Source organism: Lolium perenne, chromosome 1, assembly GCF_019359855.2.
Source record: "Lolium perenne isolate Kyuss_39 chromosome 1, Kyuss_2.0, whole genome shotgun sequence".
In the NCBI taxonomy this organism is placed as follows: domain Eukaryota; kingdom Viridiplantae; phylum Streptophyta; class Magnoliopsida; order Poales; family Poaceae; genus Lolium; species Lolium perenne.
In genome coordinates, this window is record NC_067244.2 from 87,888,698 (window position 1) to 87,914,895 (window position 26,198).

At 41.6% G+C, this 26,198-nt stretch overlaps 3 protein-coding genes across 7 annotated transcripts; all 3 read left to right on the forward strand.

Moving 5' to 3' along the window:
- Positions 1-6,753: 6,753 nt before the first annotated feature.
- On the forward strand, positions 6,754-11,502 carry LOC127304767 (alanine aminotransferase 2). Its single transcript, XM_051335360.2, has 15 exons — positions 6,754-6,934; positions 7,822-7,872; positions 8,134-8,184; positions 8,454-8,519; positions 8,587-8,648; positions 9,243-9,321; positions 9,410-9,514; positions 9,608-9,718; positions 9,807-9,944; positions 10,070-10,144; positions 10,245-10,365; positions 10,447-10,601; positions 10,685-10,759; positions 10,846-11,049; positions 11,175-11,502. Exons 1-15 carry the CDS (start codon positions 6,896-6,898, stop codon positions 11,289-11,291), a joined length of 1,449 nt encoding a protein of 482 aa, XP_051191320.1. The 5' UTR covers positions 6,754-6,895; the 3' UTR covers positions 11,292-11,502.
- A 1,713-nt stretch (positions 11,503-13,215) lies between these two features.
- Positions 13,216-19,413, forward strand: LOC127304778 (alanine aminotransferase 2). Of its 2 annotated transcripts, none has more exons than XM_051335368.2 (14): positions 13,216-13,372; positions 13,502-13,552; positions 14,558-14,608; positions 14,745-14,810; positions 14,883-14,944; positions 15,015-15,093; positions 15,173-15,277; positions 15,641-15,751; positions 15,849-15,986; positions 16,062-16,136; positions 16,231-16,351; positions 18,306-18,460; positions 18,739-18,942; positions 19,185-19,413. In XM_051335368.2, the coding sequence occupies exons 1-14, from the start codon at positions 13,316-13,318 to the stop codon at positions 19,299-19,301; spliced, it is 1,392 nt and encodes a 463-aa protein (XP_051191328.1). In that variant the 5' UTR covers positions 13,216-13,315; the 3' UTR covers positions 19,302-19,413. The 2 variants fall into 2 exon arrangements, with proteins under 2 accessions (XP_051191328.1, XP_051191335.1); XM_051335375.2 differs by lacking the exon at positions 19,185-19,413 and adding an exon at positions 18,529-18,603 and having other exon boundaries at positions 18,739-18,861.
- Positions 19,414-19,556: 143 nt separating this feature from the next.
- LOC127304797 (uncharacterized) lies at positions 19,557-20,612 on the forward strand. Of its 4 annotated transcripts, none has more exons than XM_051335385.2 (3): positions 19,557-19,996; positions 20,083-20,207; positions 20,305-20,612. In XM_051335385.2, the coding sequence occupies exons 1-3, from the start codon at positions 19,844-19,846 to the stop codon at positions 20,405-20,407; spliced, it is 381 nt and encodes a 126-aa protein (XP_051191345.1). In that variant the 5' UTR covers positions 19,557-19,843; the 3' UTR covers positions 20,408-20,612. The 4 variants fall into 4 exon arrangements, with proteins under 4 accessions (XP_051191345.1, XP_051191351.1, XP_051191356.1 ...); XM_051335391.2 differs by having other exon boundaries at positions 19,570-19,996; positions 20,308-20,612; XM_051335396.2 differs by having other exon boundaries at positions 19,572-19,987.
- The last annotated feature ends 5,586 nt before the right edge of the window (positions 20,613-26,198 follow it).

Genomic DNA, 26,198 nt, shown 5'->3' on the forward strand with positions numbered 1-26,198 from the left:
TACTTTCAAGACAAGCATCAATAAGTCTTGCATAAGAGTTAACTCATAAAGCAATAAATTCAAAGTAAAGGCATTGAATCAACACAATGGAAGATTAAGTTTCAGCGGTTGCTTTCAACTTGTAACATGTATATCTCATGGATAGTTGTCAATGCAAAGCAATATAACAAATGCAATAAGCAAGTATGCAAGAACCAATGCACAGTTAACACAAGTGTTTGCTTCTAAGATAGAGAGAAATGGGTAAACTGACTCAACATAAAAGTAGAAGAATGGCCCTTCGCAGAGGGAAGCAGGGATTAAATCATGTGCTAGAGCTTTTCAAGTTTTGAAATCATATAGAGAGCATAAAAGTAAAGTTTTGAGAGGTGTTTGTTGTTGTCAACGAATGGTAGTGGGTACTCCAACTACCTCGCCAAATAGACTTTCAAGAGCGGCTCCCATGAAGGACGTTATCTCTACCAGCAAGGTAGATCATCCCTCTTCTCTTTTGTTTACACATGTACTTTAGTTTTTATTATGAGTGACACTCCCCCCAACCTTTGCTTACACAAGCCATGGCTAACCGAATCCTCGGGTGCCTACCATCAATCTCATACCATGGAGGAGTGTCTATTTGCAAAATTAAGTTGCTTACTGATGAATCAGAGCAAAACATGTGAAGAGAATTATTAATGAAGTTTGATTAATCGGAGCTGGGAACCCCATTGCCAGCTCTTTTTGCAAAATTATTGGATAAGCGGATGTGCCACTAGTCCATTATGAAAGTCTGTCAAGAGTAAATGACAAGGTCGAAAGATAAACACCACATACTTCCTCATGAGCTATAAAACATTGACACAAATTGAGAAGCATTTTGAAGGTTTAAAGGTAGCACATGAAGTATTTACTTGGAATGGCAGAGAAATACCATGTAGTAGGTAGGTATGGTGGACACAAATGGCATAGTGTTTGGCTCAAGTATTTTGGATGCACGAGAAGTATTCCCTCTCAGTACAAGGCTTAGGCTAGCAAGGTTGTTTGAAGCAAACACAAGTATGAACCGGTACAGCAAAACTTACATAAAAGACATATTGCAAGCATTATAAGACTTATACATTATCTTCCTTGTTGTTCAAACACCTTACTAGAAAATATCTAGACTTTAGAGAGACCAATCATGCAAACCAAATTTTAACAAGCTCTATGTATTTCTTCACTAATAGGTGCAAAGTATATGATGCAAGAGCTTAAGCATGAGCACAACAATTGCCAAGTATCACATTATTTAAAACATCATACCAATTACTACATGTAGCATTTCCCGTTTCCAACCATATAACAATTAACGAAGCAGTTTCAACCTTCGCCATGAACATTAAGAGCTAAGAACACATGTGTTCATATGAACCAGCGGAGCGTGTCTCTCTCCCACACAAGCATTTATTCAAACAAAAACAAAAACAAAAACATACAGACGCTCCAAGTAAAGTACATAAGATATGACCGAATAAAAATATAGTTTCAAGAGAAGGAACCTGATAATTTGTCGATGAAGAAGGGGATGCCTTGGGCATCCCCAAGCTTAGATGCTTGAGTCTTCTTGAAATATGCAGGGGTGAACCACCGGGGCATCCCCAAGCTTAGAGCTTTCACTCTCCTTGATCACATTGTATCATCCTCCTCTCTTGACCCTTGAAAACTTCCTCCACACCACGGAACAAACTCATTAGAGGGTTAGTGCATAATCAAAAATTCACATGTTCAGAGGTTACACAATCATTCTTAACACTTCTGGACATTGCTCAAAGCTACTGGAAGTCAATGGAACAAAGAAATCCATCCCACATAGCAAAAGAGGCAATGCGAAATAAAAGGCAGAATCTGTCAAAACAGAACAGTCCGTAAAGATGAATTTTATTGAGGCACCAGACTTGCTCAAATGAAAATGCTCAAATTGAATGAAAGTTGCATACATATCTGAGGATCACTCACGTAAATTAGCATAATTTTCTGAGTTACCTACAGAGAATTAGGCCCAAATTCGTGACAGCAAGAAATCTGTTTCTGCGCAGTAATCCAAATCTAGTATGAACCTTGCTATCAAAGACTTTACTTGGCATAACCATGCAATAAAATAAAGATAAGGAGAGGTTGCTACAGTAGTAACAACTTCCAAGACTCAAATATAAAACAAAGTTACTGTAGCAAAATAAACCCATGGGTTATCTCCCAAGAAGTGCTTTCTTTATAGCCATTAAGATGGGCTCAACAGTTTTAATGATGCACTCGCAAGAAATAAGAGTTGAAGCAAAACAAAGCATCAAGAAGCAAATTCAAAACACATTTAAGCCTAACATGCTTCCTATGCATAGGAATCTTGAAAATAAACAAATTCATGAAGCATAATGCAACAAGTATAGAAAGATAAAACAAGTGCAGCTTCAAGATTTTCAGCAAAAAGAGAGGTGTTTTAGTAACATGAAAATTTCTACACCCATATTTTCCTCTCTCATAATGATGTCCAGTAGCATCATGAGCAAACTCAACAATATAACTATCACATAAAGCATTCTTATCATGAGTCTCATGCATAAAATAATTACTCTCGACATAAGCATAATCAATTTTATTAGTTGTAGTGGGAGCAAATTCAACAAAGTAGCTATCATTAAATATAGGAGGCATATTGTAATCATAATCAAATTTATCCTCCATAACAGGTGGTAACAAAAGACTACTATCATTATAATCATCATAAATAGGAGGTAAAGTATCATCAAAGTAAATTTCCTCCTCAATGCTTGGGGGACTAAAAAGATCATGCTCATCAAAGCCAGCTTCCCCAAGCTTAGAATTTTCCATAGCATTAGCAACAATAGTGTTCAAAGCATTCATATTAATAACATTCTCATTAGCATGCATATAAAGTTCCATGGGTTTTTTAATTCTCTCTTCAAACACATCATGTCCTAATTCAAGATAAAGTTCATAAAGATCTCTCATATTTTTGTTGTTTTCCATTATGCCAAACTAGTGTAAAACAAGAAACAAAAAGATGCAATTGCAGGATCTAAAGGAAATAGCTTCGAGTACTTACAACGGCGGAAAATAGCTTAGTAGCCGAGATCCGGAGTGTGAGTACCTTTTACCTTTCCTCCCCGGCAACGGCGCCAGAAAAGTGCTTGATGTCTACGGGTGCTTCTATTCTTGTAGACAGTGTTGTGCCTCCAAGAGCAGAGGTTTGTAGAACAGCAGCAAGTTTCCCTTAAGTGGATCACCCAAGGTTTATCGAACTCAGGGAGGAAGAGGTCAAAGATATCCCTCTCATGCAACCCTGCAACCACAAAGCAAGAAGTCTCTTGTGTCCCCAACACACCTAATAGGTGCACTAGTTCGGCGAAGAGATAGTGAAATACAGGTGGTATGAATAAATATGAGCAGTAGCAATGGCACCAGAAAAGTGCTTTGCCCAGGACTGGCGTGTGGTTGATGGTGGTAATATTGCGGACAGTACAGATGCAGTAGAACAGTAAACAAGCAACGATAGCAGTATTTAGGAACAAGGCCTAGGGATCATACTTTCACTAGTGGACACTCTCAACATTGATCACATAACAGAATAGATAAATGCTATACTCTACACTCTCTTGTTGGATGATGAACACCACTAATTGTGTAGGATTACACGAACCCTCAATGCCGGAGTTAATAAGCTCCACAATATTCGATATTCATGTTTAAATAACCATAGAGTGCACGACAGATCAACATAACCAAACCAAGTACTAACATAGCATGCACACTGTCACCTTCACACTACGAAAGGAGGCATAGATCACATCAATACTATCATAGCAACAGTTAACTTCATAATCTACAAGAGATCACAATCATAGCCTACGCCAAGTACTACACGATGCACACACTGTCACCTTTACACCGTGCAGGAGGAATAAACTACTTTAATAACATCACTAGAGTAGCACACAGATAAATTGTGATACAAAACACATTGCAATCATAAAGGGATATAAATAAGCACTTCACTATGCCATTCATAACAGTGAATAAGTATTCTGTGAAATATAGCCTAAGAGACCCACACGGTGCACACACTGTCACCTTTACACACGTGGGACAAGGAGTCTCCGGAGATCACATAAGTAAAATCCACTTGACTAGCATAATGACATCTAGATTACAAGCATCATCATATGAATCTCAATCATGTAAGGCAGCTCATGAGATTATTGTATTGAAGTACATAGGAGAGAGATGAACCACATAGCTACCGGTACAGCCCTTAGCCTCGATGGAGAACTACTCCCTCCTCATGGGAGACAGCTGCGGTGATGAAGATGGCGGTGGTGTCGATGGAGGAGCCTTCCGGGGGCACTTCCCCGTCCCGGCGGCGTGCCGGAACAGAGAGTCCTGTCCCCCAGATCTTGGCTTCGCGATGGCGGCGGCTCTGGAAGGTTTCTCGTACCGTGGCTTTTCCGTATCGAAGATTTAGGTCAGGGACCTTTATAGAGGCGAAGAGGCGGAGTCCGAGGGCTGACGAGGCAACGACACAATAGGGGGCGCGCCCCCCCCCCCTCTGGCCGCGCCGGCGTACCATCTGGTGGGCCTGTGGCCCCTCTCTGGCGGCTCTCGGGTGTTCTGGAAGCTTCGTCCAATTCTAAGACTCTGGGCGTTGATTTCGTCCAATTCCGAGAATATTTCCTTACTAGGATTTCTGAAACAAAAAATAGCAGAAAACAGCAACTGGCCCTTCGGCATCTCGTCAATAGGTTAGTTCCGGAAAACGCATAAATATGACATAAAGTATGCATAAAACATGTAGATATCATCAATAATGTGGCATGGAACATAAGAAATTATCGATACGTCGGAGACGTATCATCCCCCACAGGGTATTCTGTGGCGCATGTTTGCGCCACAGAAGTTTGAATTTCTGTTGCGCATGTTGGTACATGCGCCACAGAAAACCCTTCGCCCATGTGCAGTGGTGGACCCCACAAAGGTTCTGTGGCGCATCTGTGCACATGCGCCACAGAAAGGCAAGTTTATGTGGCGCACCACCCGTGTATGCGCCACATAATCTCCAAAATTTATGTGGAGCATGCAATTTCATGCGCCACAGAAATAATTTTGTGGAGCATGCACCTTTAGGTGCGCCACAGATGGTATTTCTACCTATAATGGTTTTTCTAGTAGTGTCAACATTGCTTTTTATTGTGTGGTACACAAAGGGATTATATACATTTTTCTCGAATTGTGCAAGCAAATTTATTCTACAAAATTCTATACTTTTGCATGTGTTTAAATGCAAATCATCCTTGTGAAACATTTACTTATTACATAACCCTATTTGAGGCATGAACAGTATGATATGCTAATTAACAATATTCATCTACGAGGTCCCATCCAAGCCTACATGACACCTATGCAGGCAAATATCCAAACAGACACACCATAAAAAGACATAGAAGACAAAGTCAAGGACAAAACTAATGAAGAAAAACCCACCACTTAGATGGGTGGATGGGCTACACCACTAGTTCACTAGGACCATGCACTACCTCGTCTCTTCTAAGAATACATCCTTAACTAGTGAGCGAAGTTTACTCATAAATCCTCACACTATTACCACACATGGGAGTTTTGTTTATTTGTCATGGACCCCTTGCCTATATACGAACACCAAGTGATAGGGACACATTCACATCCAACCAATGAAGATGGCTAGAACTTCAAGCCACGCTAGCTAAATTATATTTTTGAATCCAAATATTCTGGTACGACTCAAACCGACGTTGATGAGGGAATATGGCTTCACCATTTTGAAGTCCCGATTGTCCAAGACCCATGTCCAACACCCCCGACGCTCTCTTAACATATGAGTAGGTCACACTCAACAAGACATCCAACTCTCTTTGAAAAACATTGCCTTGCCACTTGTGGCAAAAGTGTCATATGATCTTCGCAAAATGGTAGACATACATAACTACACAAGCCCTACTTAATACTCCCTCACATGACCACGGTTTGCTAGATACCCCTACTCTCTCGTTTTTCAATTACAACCACAAACATAGACGCAAAAAAATTAAACTATCTCCCTTCGTCCTAAACTATAAGACACTCTAATATTTTTTTCTGGTCTTAGATATGGGACTTTGACCACTACTATATACCAAACTATATGAATTGGGAATGTATAGAGGGACTCGTTGGATTCGTCTTGCAAAATTCTTTCATTTCATCTCATATATTTTATACAAATATTGTGAACATAGTATAATACAAATCGATCAGAGTCAAAGTTGCAAGTCGTTGACCATCAAAAAATCGATTGCGCCTTATATTTTAAGATGGATGGTCCATATTTTTTAATGGGGAGATCATGATCATCTCAACTAATGTGACAACATCAATGCACAACTTTTTCTTTTACGTTGCCTCCAACCTCTCATGTAGCCGAAAACCAAAGCTGAATAATAATATGTAGACACATACATAATAAGAACAAAAAGGCAAAAGCAATATGGCAACCCTATTTGATATAGGAATGTGACGTGGGAACAAACCAAAATGGCCAAGACTTGCCTAAACCAAATCTTGGACACAAAACCGCAGCTGAGGTCGGCGGCTCCCGTGGGCCCACCCGCAACTCCACGGCTTGTCCCCGCTTTCCTTTTCCTGTGGGTGAAAGAAAGACTCAACACCTCTCATCTCCGCCCTTTGTTTGCATCCTCCCGATCTTCCCTTTTATAAACACCATCCATTCCATTCCCAGATTTCCCCGACTCGCCACGAAACCGCAGAAAGACAAAGACGGACAGCAACCACTGCGAGAGGCGTAATACTAGTGCTCGCTTCTCCGCTCCTTCCACCTTGACTTGATCTCGCCATGGCCGCCACCGTCGCCGTGGAGAACCTGAACCCCAAGGTGAGTCAGGGGCACCCTCTCCGTTCCCTTCTCATATCTGTCTGTTTCTTGTTGGGGGATTTCGATGAGGTCCGTGGGGGACGGCTTGTTCAGGTGATCTGTGAACTGATTGGGCGGCGCTGGGCTCCGGTTCTTGTTTGCTTCGACGAGTCTTGGCTCTGATTATTATTATTTTTTTGTTGCATTCGAGAAGGAATCCTTCTTACTTCCTCGGATTCTCCTTCGTCTCTATTTTCATGTATGCAGTAGATTTTATTATATTTTAGTTCCTTTTTTTTGTCTCTCGGTTAATTTTAGCAAGGCTGGTGATATTTCAGGAGTGACGTAGATCAGCCACTGACGTAGATGACACGATGAATAATTCTGATTCGATCGTGGACCTGTGGTAGTTACCATGCTTGATTATTCCGCTCTAGTGATCTGGATCTACTATATTTAAACTTAAAATGAGGATTTTATTTTTTGGGAGAACCCTAAAGATGCTTTGGTCTTAATGTGGCCCTGGAATGATGAACAGTCAAAAAGAAAAGGGAGAATCATTTAGCCTCCAAGTTATAATTATTCAGCAGTTGATTGGATATAAGTTATTACAAGTATAGTGCGTTTACTTCGATGCTGCCAGTACTATTGATCTGCTGGCACGCAGTTTTTGTGTGACATTGGCAATGCAATGTCAGCGTTCGTTTTTGTCTGGCAGTAGTACAATTCAATGACGAGGTGGGTGTTTTAGCATGTTGTAGTTTTTTGCTCTTGTTGAAAGGAGCGTGATGTAGTTGGTGACAAGGCATATAATGAACTGACCACTAATTAATTTGTCCATCACTCAATCAACTATGTGCAATTTCTGATACAGAGGAACCTTGCTAATTCTCTTCTCACTGGTTCAGGTTTTGAAATGTGAGTATGCAGTCCGTGGAGAGATTGTCATCCATGCTCAGGTATTTCAAGTTACCACTAAGTGTTAATTTGGAATTGACTTTATTCAGATTTTAGTCTGAGTCGTGTTCTTAAATAATCAGCCTAATAAAACTTCAGTTGGATGTTCTTTTATTCTCAACTTTGTACGAGCAATTGTTTGGTATTAGTATTTTGATATGCTTTAACAACAATGCTGTAGTTTTCTGAGGGATGCCAGCTCTTGAGCCAATAAGTTTTTGCTTAGAATTGCTTAACCAGGTTTTTTTTTTTTTTGTTTCTAGCGCTTGCAGCAACAGCTACAGACTCAACCAGGATCTCTACCTTTTGATGAGGTAATAGATAGATTTCTATTGTTACTGAAAGCTTCAATATTCAGCTGAACTCAATCACACAATGCATTATATTCCTCCTCGTGGGGTAGAATTTATATAGAGAAGTCATCGGGGATTAGATCCTGCTAGAGTGGCATGCAGAACGTGTGCTAGGCTGGCGTTATCGCATGCATACGATCTTCAGAGATGTGGACGGCTGCAGAATCAGACTGCATGCCTAACAGTTATGTTTTACAATTATCTTAGCTCATTCAACTTCTTACATGCAGATCCTGTATTGCAACATTGGAAACCCACAGTCTCTTGGTCAGCAGCCAGTTACATTCTTCAGGGAGGTATGCTAATTTTCTACCTGCAGAGTTTATTGTTTGTTTTCCCAGATACTTATATGTTATAACGCAGGTTCTTGCGCTTTGTGATCACCCATACCTGTTGCAAAGAGATGAAATCAAATCATTGTTCAGGTGAATATAACCATCTTTATAGTTCGTCACCATGAAACTATTGTACGGAAAACTTCAGAATACGGGAGATTCCAAGCGGATACCCTTAACCAGGTGCTATCATGCTAAATGTTTGCGGGACATTCAAATGAACCTGAATGATTCCGAAAAGGCAAAAACACAATCGTGGCAATATTTCTAAGTGTGACCTGCCAATCTGCAAAACTGCAAACCTAAACTCCATAGGTTTAAAAATTGTGAGCATTCCTAGGGTATAGTGCGTTTTGTTTTATATGATAGTGAAATAGGGAAGGTAGTTCACCCTTTTCTCTTGCTGACTATTTCAGTTTGGACTTGAATATATCTAGGATCAACTCCACCATTTCTTCCAGTGCTTTTTTCAAGTTAATTTGACCCCCCTTTCATTAGCATAATACATATAGCTAAGGGTCAGCAGTAGATATACCCCCCTTCGTTACTACTTTGTATTAACTTTATCAAAATACCAAAAATAACTATTCATTGATCATCAGAAGATTCCTACAACTAATCCATCTGTCTTAACTGAAGTGTGAGATTCTTGCATATGATACCTGATGCTTCATCTTGTTGCAGTGCTGATTCTATTTCTCGGGCAAAGCAGATTCTTGCCTCGATTCCTGGAAAAGCAACAGGGGCATACAGTCATAGCCAGGTAGTCGTCTACCTTTGCACATTTTGTTACCTGCAACCAGGAGAAAAAAGAGAACGATGACTTAGTTTGCTTTTTCTCATTTTCCTAGGGTATCAAAGGACTTCGTGATACAATTGCTGCTGGGATCACCTCACGAGATGGATTCCCTGCCAATGCAGATGACATCTTTCTTACAGATGGAGCAAGTCCGGGGGTATGAACTGTACATTGTCCTTCAATTGCTAGACAATTTATGAACAAACATGAAGTAGTTAAGTCGTGTATCATATTATTGTTCCCTTGCCAGGTGCACTTGATGATGCAGTTACTGATAAGGAATGAGAAAGATGGCATTCTTGTTCCTATTCCTCAGTATCCCTTGTACTCGGCCTCCATAGCTCTTCATGGCGGAGCTCTCGTATGTACTCTGTTGACCTGACAAAAGTAGTTCAGTATAGTAGCGTTTCATGCTGCACCAATCCTAAATTGAGAGCATTATCTTTCAGGTCCCATATTATCTCAATGAATCGACAGGCTGGGGTTTGGAAATCTCCGATGTTAAGAAGCAACTAGAAGATGCTCGGTCAAAAGGCATCGATGTTAGGGCTTTGGTGGTTATCAATCCAGGAAATCCAACTGGACAGGTTTGTGCTCATTGTTTCTCCTTTCGGAGTTAGAAAACATCTTTGCTTGCTGCATCTTGGTATGCACACCATGTCTGTATAAAAAGGACACAAGATCAATATTGAGATGGCTCATTTACGTTTAGGTTCTTGCTGAGGAAAACCAATATGACATAGTGAAGTTCTGCAAAAATGAGGGTCTTGTTCTTCTGGCTGATGAGGTGAGGATGATGGCTGTGAAAACATCCCAACGAACTTTGGGCTGCTTAATTCTATTTCTTCTGTCGTATGTAACATTAACACTGTAATCTCTATTGTTAGGTATACCAAGAGAATATCTATGTTGACAATAAGAAATTTCATTCTTTCAAGAAGATAGTGAGATCCTTGGGCTATGGCGAGGAGGATCTCCCTCTAGTATCATATCAATCTGTTTCTAAGGGTAGGTACAATGATTCACTTGCTTATTCTTCTTTCCTTATCCATGCTGGAGTGTCAAAAAATATTTTGTTGCTGCCACCAGGATATTATGGAGAGTGTGGTAAAAGAGGAGGTTACATGGAGATTACTGGCTTCAGTGCTCCGGTGAGAGAGCAGATATACAAGATAGCATCAGTGAACTTATGTTCCAATATCTCTGGCCAGATCCTTGCTAGTCTCATCATGAACCCACCAAAGGTCAAATACGTCTTTTTTTAAATTTCTTTCCCTGACAAAGAATGCAAAGTTCTCCATCTAAATATCACTGTTGGATTCTGCAGGCTGGGGATGAATCATATGCTTCATACAAGGCAGAAAAAGATGGGATCATCGCGTCTTTAACTCGTCGTGCAAAGGTGCGGTGTGTCTTTTTTTCTCTGGATAACTCTAAATGGCTTTCTTAAAGGACTTGAATTTGTTGATGTGGAATTCTTGATCGCAGTCACTGGAGGATGCATTCAATAAACTTGATGGAATTACATGCAACGAAGCTGAAGGAGCAATGTACCTCTTCCCTCAGCTTAGTCTCCCACAGAAGGCAATTCAGGCTGCGAAAGCTGCTAACAAAGCGCCTGATGCATTCTATGCTCTTCGTCTCCTCGAGTCAACTGGAATTGTTGTTGTCCCTGGATCTGGGTTTGGCCAGGTGAGTAAACATAGTCTTGAAACAAAGGCTATTTATGGACTTAGGGTTAGAAATAATATACATTGCATCTACTTCCACCAGTTCCCTGACATTGGTCATCAATGTTCCGTTTGTCTATTCTACAGGTTCCTGGCACATGGCACTTCAGATGCACAATCCTTCCTCAGGAGGAGAAGATCCCGGCAATCATCTCTCGCTTCAAGGTGTTCCATGAGGCCTTCATGGCGGAGTACCACGACTAAACTGCTTTTGTGCTGTACCATACAGGACCTTCATGGATTTTATTATATAGTTATTTCGCCCCCTTGAGAGCAGCATCCTGTAGAATAAACAAAATAAAGCTAAGCCATGGCGTCCTTTTTGTGTGTTATAAATATGAGTTAACTGAAACAGAGGCCAGTCTGATACCTTTGATGGCAAATTGGCAACTGAGGAAAGTTTTATTTCCCTTCTCGTCTGCTCAGTCTCGGTATGAAATGTAAGGATTTAGCGTCTGGTGTGTGTGTGTGTGTGTGGCTAGTATAACTCTTTTGGTTATTTCGTTCTCCTTCTGTTTGGATTTATATGTCTCCAAAGAATTTTGAGCCAAACTTTGATCGTGATTTGAACTAATTAAATATGAGTTATATGTCAGAAAGGAGATCTCTGATCACTGGAAACATTTTTCGAATACGAATCCAACGGCATGTTTTTTTCGTATAACTTAGCTTGCTACTCTGTATATTTATTAGTTTTTTTTTTCTTTCGAAATTAGGAAGTCCCTGCCTCTGCATCAATCAATGCATGCGACTCTTTATTGTATTATTTAGAGAGTACAGGAAGTTACAAATAATCACGAATCACGAATCACTCAAAGTCTCAACATGGGTAAGCCACTTAAAAATAACTAGAAGCAAAAAAAAACAAAGAATCTTCATGTAAGGTGCTTTTTAACCACACCGGCTGGAAAAATCCTATGGTACCATTGCCAAACGGTTATACTCAATATTTATGTCCTGGTGTACTTCCGCCGGCTGAAGATAGGATCACATATGGATCCAGTACGTAACTAAAGGAATAACCTGCAGAAATGATGAAAAAAAAAATCCTTTTGTTAAAGATAAAGTTATTACGGACATGACAAATGGCCCATAGTAAAGCGCACACACCAACTCTAACATGTCCTTTATCTTTTTTCGACATTCCATTTAACCAATATCCGAACAAATTTGTAATATTAGTCGGTGGTGGAATATTGTAAATCGTAAAAATAATTCTCCATAGAACTCTTGCCAAAGGACATGTAAAAACAAATGTTGTATTATCTCATCTTGATTACAAAATAACATCTAGAACAACCCTGCAACTATGTTTAATTAATTATCTTAGGTTAGGATCACCTTACGATGAGGAAACCATATAAAAAATCTGATTTTAAATGGCACCTTAATTTTCTAAATGTAATTCTTGAGATATATTATTTTCTAAATAATCCTGAGGGAGTTAATCACCTAACCAGGTATCTTCAGAAAATCTAGTATTATGACTATTTCCTATCACGGGTGAGCCTCTTTTGGTTAAAATCAAACTTTATAGAGTTTGACCAGACATGTGAAAAATAATTCAACATCTATACTTCCATAGTGTATGTATTTGATATTGCAAATCCTAATTTTGTTCTCATACACTGATCAAAAATTTATGAAGTTTTTGACTTTGACCAAATATAGAAGACGGGATAATTTGGAACGCAACGAGTACGTGTGTGTTCGGGATACAAATCAGGTGACATGCGGCCTAAAGCCAAATTTAAACATTGCGAAAAAATCTGAAAAAAAATCATACATGTTCACAGCACATATTAAGATAACCCCTAAAAATTTCAGATCAAAATTCAAAACATATATCGAGATACAAAAAAGAGAAATTTGTCATGAATAGTTCTCGAATTCAAATCTGAGTAGACTATTCACATCTGAGTTTCTCTTTTTTATTTCTCGATGTATGTTTCGAATTTTGGTCTGAAATTTTTAGAGATTATCTTAATATGTGCTATGAACATGCATGATTTTTTTCAGATTTTTTCGAATTTAAACCGCATATTACACACCTGATCTGTGTGTGTTCGAGGGCAAAGGCCTCGTAACGCGACCGCTCAATCGTGTACCACGTGTCGCACCGCGCTGCCCCCCTTTGGCATCTGGCATTCACTCTCCCTGTCCTCTTCCGAAGCCGCCGCTCCCATCGCATTCGCTTTCCCCCCTTGTCGTCGGCGGCGGCAGCAGCAATGTCTCCTGCTCCTGCCTCCGCCCGCGCTCTCACCGTGGACTCTCTAAACCCGAAGGTGGGAGACTTTTCCTTGTATATCTGACGCCGCCCGCCCGCATGCGCTTCCTTGCCGAATGCGCATGGTTCTTTTCTTAAGCAATGCTGATGTTTTGCGTCCCCTGCTCCCTGCCTCCCGCATTTGCAGGTTCTGGCGCTCGCGGATCACTTCGGGGGAGCCATTGCCCGCCGCGCGCAGGTACTTTTTCAGATTGAGGTCAAGCTGTTCAGCCAAATTTGTTCCCACGCGATTGAAATGCCCAAGAAATCTGGAAGGTGGTGTAGTGACAGCGTGAGCGGCCGTACATGAAACATAACCATGTTAGCTGCTCAAACCAGATCGTTGGACATGTTTTTTTTTTATTGTAAGATGCTACTCCTACTTAATTAGAGATGGAAACGAGAGAGAAAAGGCACGCGAAATTTCAGAGGAGTTCGTTTTGTACCTTGAGGTCAGACCCAAATATTAGAGTCCCTCTAAAATGTGGAGAAATTTCCCTACCTTGAAGCGGTCCTACAACCAAGCACCTCTCACACGATTTTTTTCCCCTTGGGTCCCTGATTCGTCTGTTCCAAAGAGGCTCTTACTAGGACATGAGAATCAATATTGCCCAATTTCGAGAACCAACCTGAGGTTGGGTGTTTAGGAGGGTGGCCCACCAGAGTTCAAACCCCAGGTTTGACATCTGTGTGTCTCATAAAGGCGGAATATTCATTCAGTGGGAGGCGACGTTCCCGTCGACAGCGAGGCGCCTGTGGTGACTTCGTCAATTTCAAGATCCAATTCGCCGGTTCAGTCTTCCGGAGGTGCTCATAGGGGTAGGATGTGAGTGTGTGCGTTCATAGGGGTGAGTGTATGCGCGTGTATGTGAGTATTGCCCAATTTCAGCGATAAATCGGCTAAATCCATGGTGGAAAAGGCGAAGCTTGACATGTTAAAATATTGTGTTGTTAGGAGAAGATAGCGAGGCTCATTAGCTACCGTCATACGTCTCTTCCTTTTACCCTGTTGATTTGCTTTATCACTACAGCCAGGGATTGTGTGCAATACACCCAAATTGAATTCTGATTATATGGTAATTTCCATTTACTTTTCGTTCTCCACTATCTTGCACCTACTTCCGCAGACTAGAAATTATTTGTAACTTGGGCTTTCTACATCATAAAAAATGAGTGATCTTCACTTCTCTTTATTGGTGTGCAGCGCATGCAAGAAGTGCTAGAAAAAGATCCAGGTTCATACCCTTTCAATGAGGTATGTTCCAGTGGATCCCATCACATTATTGAACCAAAAGTAACCATTGCCACTTAAACGTAGAGCTTTGCCACGTCTACTTTTGTTAGTGTTTCTTGTTTTTCCATGTGGTTAATTCTGCTATTTCATCCACTAGATAATCTATTGCAACCTTAGCAATCCACATTCCCTTGGACAACAGCCAAATAAGTTCTTCCACGAGGTGGGTGATTGCTTAATATGATTTTATTAACCATCTTATTTCTTAATTCCCTGATGTTTTCTTCTCTTCCAGGTTCTTGCCTTGTGTGATTACCCACATCTTCTACACTGGAGTGTAACTAATTCCATATTCAGGTAAACACCACACAGCATTTGAAAAATGTGGATTCATTTCGTAAACTATAACTCATTGCTGATATTGCAGTCCTGACGCAATAGCAAGGGCAAGGGAGATTCTAGATCTTATTCCTGGGAGAGCAACAGGAGGATACAGTCACTGTCAGGCAAGACATTGATTCCAGGACCTCTTTTGACAAATGCGGAAATGAGCATTAGTTAAACACTGCCCGCTTTCACCTCTAGGGTACTGAAGGTCTGCGCAATACAATTGCTGTTGGAATAGCCTCTCGTGATGGTTTCCCGTGTTACGCAGAGGACATTTTCCTAACAGATGGAGCGGCCCCACCGGTACTATTTGATTCATCATATTTCGAGCAATTCCTTCATCCATGATCTTATGGATAACACTCTCAATAATAATTTGAGATATTATACTCTCTGTGACTGCTGGTCATTCTGACAATGTTATGTCCCATATACTGTCAAACTACTTTGTGGAAGTTCTTGTTGCACTTTAGTCCTTAGCACTAGCTAATTTTTTTTGCAAACCTTGTCCGTAGCACTAATATATGAATGACTTAATGCACCCGATATAACATGACAACAGGAGCAGCTCACTAAACATTCATGCTGAAAGTTATTGTTATCTGCCTTGCCTTTTATTTCTGATGTGATTCTTGACAATGGAGTTGTTTGTTTGAGTTCCAACAGGTTCATATGGTAATGCAACTATTGATACGAGGTGAAAAAGATGGCATCCTTTGCCCAGTTCCATCACACTTTCTGTACACAAGTTCCATGGTGCTGTGTGGTGCAACTCTTGTATGTACTGCATTTACTTAAGCAAAAAATGAATCCACGTCAACTACGATTTTACTGTGTGTGCCAACCTGCGCTAAACAGATATCTGCTTTCTCAGGTACCATATTATCTTGACGAGTCTGGAGGTTGGAGTGTGAGCATTTCAGACCTGAAGAAGCACCTGGATGCTGGCCGATCTGAGGGCATCACCGTAAGGGGACTTGTGGTTGTAAATCCAGGCAACCCTACTGGACAGGTGCGTTTAGTGGTCATTGACTGGTGCTGTTTTTATAAGTTTCTACAAGTCTTAATGTGATCAAATTGTGCATAGGTTCTCGTGGGGGAAAACCAGTGTGAAATAGTGGAATTCTGCAGGAGTGAAAACCTTGTTCTTATAGCAGATGAGGTGACGTTTTTGTATCTTACTTAACAAGAATCTATATATTTTTCTTGAATTTGTATACGTAACCTGCTGTATCCTTTCTTAAACTTACTGGTAGGTTTACCAAGAAAATGTTTACACAGATGAAAAGAAATTTAACTCTTTCAAGAAGATAGCACGGTCCATGGGTTACGGGGAAGGAGATATATCTCTTATATCGTTCCATTCGGTTTCTAATGGTATATGGAATTTATTTCTTGTTTTCATCCATATGTTCTTCTCAAGTTATACTCTCTTGTTACTTTGTCCTAAAATGAAAGGGAGAAGCATCTTGTTATGTTTTTTCGATCAAGGAGCATAGCCCCAGCCTCTGCATCCAAAGGATGCACACAACTTCTTCTTTATTAATTATTCGCAATGCCTTACAAGGGGAATACAAAGATCAACTCGAAGCCACCTTCCTAGCGACAACTCGCTATACCTACGATGAAGGGGGGACCAAGAACAAGGCCGTACTCCCTGACGGTACAAATCCAAAAAGCAAAACTCTGAGGGTGCGCCATTGCACACATCACAGAGTTCGCACCGCCATCTATCTCGAACCCATCTCCAAGCGAGATCAACGCATTGACCATGCCAGGCCCGCCGTAGATGTCACCATAACACCAAACAGCTCCACCATCCTGCACGCGTCCAACAGTCCTCGCCCGTCTTCAATATCCCGCAGCTCCACGCCGCTGAGACACATCGACGACAATGTGGTAGATGAACATCACACCACCAAAAACCACCTCCATCTAGCCGCTACTCCAAAAACGATGCCCCAAGAGGTAGCACGACGCAGGGTGCGCCGTCATCGTCCGATCCTGGCCGGATCTAGGGTTTCCCCCGGAGCAGCACGAGTAAGTACCCGCGGACTGCAACGACGATGCCTTCAAGAAGGAAGCGACGCTTAACGCCGCCATCGCCCGCCAATCTTGGCATGGTTTTCACCGGCAGCCGCAAGTCCCCTACTCGGCAAGAGCAAACGGAGAGGCCAGCAAAGATGATGCCTTCGCAAGGGAACGACGCCAATAGCCGCCGCCATCATCCACCAAGAACGAAGTCAAGGCTCGGTGTTCACCGGTGGCCCCTTCGGCGCTATCTCGTCGTCGACTAGATCTTCATCACCGGGGTAGAGGGATCTCGTGATCCGCCACCCCAGCAACCAGCCGACCTCCTCCGGCGAAGAAGAAGGCTGCCTCCACCGTCGAACCCAAGGCTGCTGCCCCGGGCGACCTCGTACCGCGGGAAAAGCCCAAGATCATCGCCCCACACTGGCGCGAGGCGGAGGGGATGGCGCTGTCCGCCACCACCAGCCACCACCAGCTTGCCGCCGATGGGAGGCGTGGAGGCCGCAGCACAGACTAGCCACCGTCCCCGTCCATCTGCAGGAGGCGGGAGGGCCGCCGTCCCTCCATCCCCGTCCGACCCGCCCAGCCATCCGGGAGGGGGAAGGGTCGCCGCCGCCGCGTCGTGAAGGCTCCATGGCCGCTGTCCCCGTCGCGTCACGAGGGAGGGCCGCCGCCACACCCCACGGGCTTTACCCGGCGGCGGCGCCGGAAGGGGCCTAGGGTTTGGGGGAGGTGGGGGAAGGGGCCTAGGGATTGGGAAGGGGCCTAAGCATCTTGTTATGTGCACTCTGAGAAAGGATTCTTTTAAATTGGACTTTCAACTCTGATTTACCTTTCTTGCTTTCTTGTAACTGGCCTCCTAGGAGGATTGTACCAAACTCCTTTCCAATGAAATGAAACGCAAAAGTCTTTGGCGTTTTCTCAAATATTTGGACTTTCAACTCATCGAGTAAAACCAATGTAAGAAAGTGCCTGTAAAAAAATAGGCATAATTAGTTATGTCATTACACAATCATATTAATCCAACATATGACTTTTTTTCTCAAACATTCTTAATTCAATGACTTGTATATTCGAAATTGAACCCATTAGTTCACTTGAATGTGAGCAGAATACTTAACTCCATCTAACACGCCGTTCACCCTTTGCCTATTGGCTTTCCATTATAGTTTCCAGGCATCCTTTGGTTAATAAGGAGTGTCTGGCGTACTCTGTTGACTTGTTTATCAAACCAAGTATCATGTATCATCATATGTTCCAATGGATGGATATTTCTTAGAAGTCTCATCTTCTCCATCAGGGTACTATGGAGAATGTGGGAGAAGGGGGGGTTACATGGAGGTCACTGGCTTCAATTCTGAAGTTCGGAAACAAATGTATAAAGTGGCATCCCTAAGTGCATGCTCCAACATCTCCGGCCAGATCCTCATGAGCCTAGCCATGAACCCACCAATGGTCAGTAAATCGCGTCACATCGCGTCTTTGCATTAATATGTACATCTTAATAAGCCTGATTTTGTCAGGTTGGAGATGAGTCATACACCTTTTACCAGGAAGAAAGGGGTCGCATCATATTATTATTATCTTAGTGTGCAGAGGTTCCCTTTTATAGCATTCACTTCCATGAGTTCATTATTGATTCTATTATAGTACAGTGATAAGCGTGCAATATACTTTCTAGAAAAAGGGCAATATTGTTAACTCCAAATATCGTATTGTTGGACTGGTTTTAGGCCATGGTGCAGACATTCAACAGCTTCGAAGGCATGACTTGCAGCAAGGCTGAAGGAGCAATGTTTGTATTCCCATCTGTTCGACTGACTAAAAAGGCTATTGCAGCTGCTGAGGCAATGAACACCAAACCAGATGTGTTCTACGCTCTCCGCCTTCTTGAAAGCACTGGGATTGTTGTTTTACCTGGTTCTGTGTTTGGACAAGTGAGTGTGATGCACTTATTTTTGTGTACTTGACTCTCGAACAGTCTATAGCAGTCCTGAATAAACAAGAAACAAACATAGGAACTTTATTTTATTACAGAGGAAACTAGGTCTTTGGGATTTAGATCTTTGTCAAGACTATCTGGTCTATGGAGGTTGAGTGCATGTCCTTGCAGCACATTTCCTTTTCCTCCATGTTGGTATTCTAATATTATGTTTCTTTCTATGTTTATAATCTGAAGGTACCTGGCACATGGCATTTCAGATGCACAATCCTGCAACCGGAGGAGAAAGTACAACTGTTCATCTATCGCTTTAAGGCATTCCATGAAGCTTTTATGGGAGAATTTCACGATTAAAAGTCCATCTTATTGTATGTGTCGCAGAACTTAGAAATCTGGACAGAAAAAACATGATCTTTGTAACTGTCAAGGACATAATTTATATCTGGAACTCTTGAGTTTTTCCTTCTCCGCCTCTCTATGAACTGCAAATATATCAGACAAATGCAATTTTTCTCATAGTACAACCCATTGTGTCCTAGAGCTGTATAACTATAAAGTTTACCTAAAAATTATCAATCTATCCTGTTTGGTGTGCTGTAAAACCTGAGACACGAGGTGGGGAAATTTGGTGGGAAGCAATTTGGAAGTCATTGTCATGAGTCATGGCCTGAATATTTTTATCCAATAATGCTAACAAGGAATTTGGCACCAACTGTTTTAGCTGAGCAGCTGAGCTTAATCTTAAGGCCATAGCCAATGATCTGCTTTGCCACAGCTTCATTGACCTAACATCCCTATTTAAAACTTCATCCACCACTTCCCAACTAATGGCCATTGACATGACATGTACTCCATGATTAGTAGTAGTTCTATGGTTTCACGTCTCCATATCAGCCATGGCTGCCTTAAGGTTCTACCCATCTACTGCAATCGTCGTTCCAAGGAAGAATTGCTCAAGGATTCTGACAAGATCTTCCATGGATAGCTGCTCAAGATCCGAATCCAAGCAAGCTTCCAGTTCTTCCAGCTTCACCTGCAAGGTGAACAACGTAGGGCCTGTTCTTTCCAAAAACTATGCCATGTGATATGTAAAACCAGTACCTTTTGGTTATCTGAGACATCATTTTGTGTCCAGGTTTATGAAGAAAAAAGCATGGGCATCCTCTGTTACACTGATGAGAAGGGTGAATTTGTGTGTGAGGGTTTGGACGAAGGCCCAAGACTCACCTGGCAAGATATGCAGAATTTGACCAAAGAGAGGTAAGCTTTGTTCATCACTATATATGTCTGTTATATTTTTTTTTTAAATCAGACAGAGTACTGTAGTAACTTACCAGTGTCTTGCTGTTCTGGCCAGAAGATTAAAGAAGACAGAAGATTGGCGGGAGAGGACGCTGCAGATCGCGGGCGGGATCGACTGGAGCAATCTCCAGACTGCTGCTAGCATTGTGAAGAAGTGAAAATGGCTTAAACGCGTAGATTAATTTCGTGGTGATCTTTCAAGTCTTTGTAGAAGCATGGTGTGTCGATTGTATGCGTAAATCTCCTATCCATGGATGCTGCTTGCTATGTAATACCTTGTCCAAAAATAAATGTCTTAACTTTTTCTAGATACGGATGTATCTATAACAAAGATGCATCATTTTTATAAAAACTTATTTTTGATGGAGGTAGTAGTAAGTATCTGATATACAGGAAGGGTTGGAGGCTGATCGACCAGGTCAACTCCTACTTCTAGTGTCTGCTGGATAAGAAATGATTTGCTTGCCTGCCAATTCACGCCGATTCATTCTCAATTCCTATTTATCATGTTATGTCAAGAAAAGAATCTGCTCTTTGATTCGGTTTTCGGATGATCTGAATTGAACGTTGCATCTAGCTTGCAAGCGACCGATTATTATGGCCCCGATAAGTCCGTTCTGCTCGTCCCCATGGCCCCAATTAGGACTTTGCGTGTGAGTTTTGCCTAAGTGGCGTGTGGCTATATGCCGTTCTCCTTCCTCTTTCCTCCCCAATCCCTCGAGATTTTATCACTTAACATCACTAGTTGATGATTTTTTATCACAAAATCACAACTCTCATTTTTTTTAATCACAAAACAACAACTTCTTAGATAATTGCTTGCACATAACATGTTAGCCGGTTTAACAGCCCATTAGTTGTCTTTGGTTCGCTCGACCAAAAACTCGATGTGAGACAAAAACTGCAAAATCGTTTTCATATCATACGTGAATAAGGCTTGATGCGGTGATGCCAAGTTAACATCCCATCATGCCATCATGGGCCTCGTGGCTTCCCAATTCTAATCCAGCAAAGCTACGTGTTTCCTATTCGATTCAGAGTTCTTGCTGAATAGGTACAGCTAGCCGGGCACGATCTCTTCTTATCAATCTAAAAAAAATATTAATTAGAATTATTGTAACACCCCAACTTTTGCAACCTTATTTAGTGTCCAGAATGCAAAAGTCAGGGAAAACAAAATCTTTTTCTAAAGATGAATTGTCCTGATTTGTTTGTAGATGAACTATCTTGTTCTGCTTATTGATGAATTGCCTTGATGTGCTGGTTTAAAATTTTCTTGAACACATCAACACATCAATATCAGTTCTTCACAACCAAGCCTTGGCTAATCCATATATGTATTTGGATTCAATCTTCTCTACTCCAATTCAAACCTTTCCACTTCTGGAAATCTGAGTGTGCCTACTTAAAAATTCATCTTTGTGATGTAATCTAGCTCAACCTGTCCTTGATTCAAGAATGGTGATTATCTATTCTCTAATCCACCTATGCCTTGTACTCTAGGCATCAACTTTGGAACAGCTCCAAATTTTACTTAAGTCCTAAAACAGTTATCAGATTCAGTCTTTGAGCCTCTAGCTATATTCATCATTTGCCATCTGAGGCAATGCACTTATCCCTTGATCTACCCCTTCATATGCACATCCCAACCCTACCAATGCCTTGGACCAGATCACCCATCTACCCACTTTTTCTTGATGGTTTTTGAAGCCAAGTCAATAAGATGTTTTGGCAGGCTTAAAAGATTCAATCTTTGGCAGCTGATTGGTAAGCACCCACAACTGTTATAGGTGAACTCAATGCATGAATCTCATCTATTCAACTCCCTTTACAACTCCAGCGTTTTGCATGTCTCGTGCTATCTTTTCAACCCATATTTTCATCTGGATCTTATACCCTATCCAATGTTTTAGCTCTAGATTTTTTCTCCCACTCTAATCTTTTGTTTTTCTCAAAAATTCAAGTTTAATATTCACCAAACCAAGTGTGGAAATGATTGTTACATTATGTAGTAATCATCTACCCTTGAGATCTTATTTCCCAAGTTTACTCTTACTTTCTTTTAAAGAAAATTTTCAAAACCCTATTTATTTTCTTCTCTAGTTTTAACTACAAAACTACTTCTAGTTTTAATAAACCTTTTCAAATTATTTTCCTTAAATAAAAATAGGAAATGGGGGTGGTACTTTATATCACCTTATTTCCACCCAAAGTTAATTTCTATATAATTGTCTTCCTTGCTTTTTTGTTTTTGACAAAATGCATGTTTATGGTGCTTATACTTTTTCTTGCTTTATCTTGGTTATTTTAAAATTTATGAAAACCTATCTTGTTTAATAAAGTAAGTAGAGATTTTTGAAATCTTATGTTTTAACTAGCCACCCTCAACTTTTTCTAAATACTTTTCAAATATATTTCCATCAACTAAGCCATAGACATAGAAAGTGATTCAAACCTATACCAAATGTTTTCAAATTAAAATGGCAACCTTGGGGTAACAAATGTACATCTCTGGTCAAATTTACATCACCACCTATTTTTCCTAGCCATGATCCTCTTAATGATCATTTGATCCTCTAGGGCAGAAATGTCCATCTCCATCTCTATTTCTCAAATTCTTTCCAAAGCAACATCAAAGCCACTTTTGCATCAAACCAACACTAGCACCACTTAACCCTTGCTTTGTTTTGCATAGTTCCATGCCATCTAGGCCATGCAAGTAGGGAAAAAGTGGCTGGCCATGTCTTGTTGTTGATCTAGTTTTGCCCTAGCTCTCTCTAAATCTCTCTAACCACTTTGCATCAGCACCAAACCATGTAGTTAACCACCTCAGCACGCTTCTCTCTCTCTGGTCGACCAACACAGTAGGAACACTACCCTCTTTTGTTTGCTAGCATTTGGAGAGAAGGGAGGAGTAGGTCGGTGTATATCTTGGGCAAGATTTGATCACACCTCATGCTGCAAACCCCACCCCGGGCCAATGGATGGTCATCCACCTGCACCTCTGGCACGCCTGCACTCTCCTCTGTCTCCCTTTGACCAAGCCCTAAACCTCTATCTCCCTCTTCTCTTCTCTCTCCCGCGAGCGTCCGAAATAGTGGATAGCAAGGATATGACCTCCTCTTCTCTGTTGGTTGTGCCACAGTCCTCATATGCCCTCTCTCTGCCCTCCGCTCGCTCCTGAGACTTGCCCTGCCCCACCACCCTCTCTCCCATGCTTGCCAACTCCGTGGTCACCCCCGCTTGGCACGCCACCCTCCTTCCCGCTCACCACCACCCCTCCTGTCAAAACCTAGGCCCTGGACCTTTGAGGCACGCTGCCCAGGACTCATCCTCACCTCTCCTCCCTCTATCGATGTTGTCTTCGTCGTTTTCTTCTTGTCGAACACCTTGGCACGTATGTAGATCCTGACAGCTCCCGAGCATCTCAGCAAGCGCCTCCCACTCCCTTCACTCGCAAGGCACCCTGGACACTCCCATGTCCATGAATCCGTCGCATCTTTGCTCAATTGCGTATGCGCATGTGTCGCCCTCGAACCGTGCTCTACGGCCACCGTGCACCATCTCCCTCTCCTTTTAAAGCTCCCAGGCCTCCCCCAGCGATACACTCTTGCCACCGGGATCCTCTCTCACTCCTCTATCCTCAACCCAGCGTAGAGATCCCGTCTCTCTCCCTGTCACTTGTGCTCACGGTTGAGCGCAACTGCAGATCGGTGATGGTTGTCGTCGCCTCCGCCACCCGTTCTCCTCCCTCTCTGCACCGACGAGCGCGCCTCCTCGAGATCTACCTAACACCCATTGTCTCATGTCTCAGGGTGGAGTATGGAGGTCGCGCTCATATCGCCACCGTCACGGACGTCTCCGGCGGCCGCTTCCGTGCCGACGTTTGAGCCCTTGCATGTTGTAGCTAAGGCCGCCCTGGCACTGCCCTGCACCCATGCGATGTCCTCGGCCTCCTCTCGCCGCCTCATGCACTCCCTAGGTGAACCTCTATTCCTCCCTGTGTCGCTAGGGCGAGTCACCGCGTCGCATCCCTGTTCTCACCAAAGAAGAAAAGCAAGCACCGTCGGATCTTCATTTTGACGGTTCCATGCGGAGTCCCCTAGGTCCCGCGCGCACTGACGTGGACAGCCTTGTCGGCAAGCGTTCAAACGCGCCTCCCGCGTCCACATCCGCGATTGGGCCGGCCCGTTTTGATCCTCTCAGATATGACCGATTCGCCTCAGTCCATCCCCATTTCCTTTTCTTTTTCTCTGAAAAATCAACCCCATATATGATCTGTTCAGTTTTATTTCACTAAAAATTCACCTTGGATCCAAATGGAGTAATTCAAAATTTTACATGTCCCTAAACCAATCTTTAACCACATACAGTTAAGTTCTTGTGAATTACCGCTATACATATTTACTGGTAGTTATTTTGGTGAAATGTTTCTGGTATGATGTTTAATTATTTGTGAGAGTTTTGTTGATCTTTTTGCAGTAGGGGAAATTTTGTGGCATAGTAAATCTCAGTATCTAATTTTTGGTGTAGGTTACCCTAGCAGGAGTTTCCTAGTTTTTGTATGGTTTGGAGACCAAGATCTGGCTAGTAAGCCACTTCTTGATTTTTAGTTTGAAAAATAAAAAATTGCAACAAAACCAAGTTCCTATATTAGATACCATGTTAGGCTATATCTAGGTAAGAGGAATTATTTTTTTGATCTATATTTTATTTCTGAGGATTTTATAACCAAAACAGTGTGCCTTTTCAGTATAGAAATTGTGGAAATTATTTTAAAGCTCAGAAAAATACCAAACCAAATTTGGTGGATCACATTTTTCATTACCTATCTGTTAGTATGTTTGTTACTGCCTTTATAGTCATTTATGTTTGTGTGCTTTAAAAGTGGATTGCTCTAGTTTCTGCATTGTTAAATTGTGTAAAATTATTTATACACTAATTTATGTTTGATTCCAGTGCATGTGAGTCCCACATGATATTAGCTTCCAGTAGATATCCTATTTGTATTTTTGTGAGACATATAAATTTTTAGGCCATTTAATTAGTTCCTAAGCCAATTCTAGTTTTAGAAAAATCATATCTCTTGTTTTAAAAATCCAATTTGGGTGACTCCAATTTTTGTAGTTTTACAAAGTCAAGCTTTACTCTCTATGATTTCACCAAATTTTTGTGTGCATTGTTCTGGAGTGGCTTGTTAATTTGATGATTTGCTTATTTTACCTCTAAGGAAATTGGGTTGTTTTAGTTTAAAATGTTTTACAATGAACTTTGGCACCATACCCCTTCTAGTGGTTTCCAAAAGTCATTACCTACTAGTACCTGTGTGTATTATATCATGGTGTGGTGCAAAGCCTTTTTATCCAATAGATGTTGTTAAGGTCTTTCCTAGTAACAATAGAAATAGTCCTTTTATAATAGAACCACCATCTTGTCCTAGGTACTTTTTATTTGATATGTTTAGGGCTTGTGGTTGAGTGCTTTGCTACTAGTCTTGTGTGTGGTTGATGCTATGGCTATATATTGATTGTTTGCCGTTTATTTTGCGACGTTAGAATGCGAACACCATCGGAGAAGAAGGAGCAGATATTGGTGAGAATTTCGAAGAGAAATGAAGAGCAGAGTTTCCTGAAGAACAAGTCTAGGGACAAATAGCCAACAAAGGCAAGCCACCTCTTGATGGATACCTTATCCTAATTGCCTTACTCTTACATTATTACAGGTTTTATAAATTGCATGGTTTTATTTATTTATGTGATTTGTTCTGCCACTCTCGAAGTTTTATTATTCCACCCTTACGGGTGGTTCTCCTTATTGATACCTACTGGACATTCCTGGTAGCGATATGGTGCTTAACATTCCTGGTAGCAATATGGTGTTCCAAAGAACGATAGCAGGAATGTTGCACCAACTAAGAAACACAAGTATGGACCTAAGTATGAATCTGAG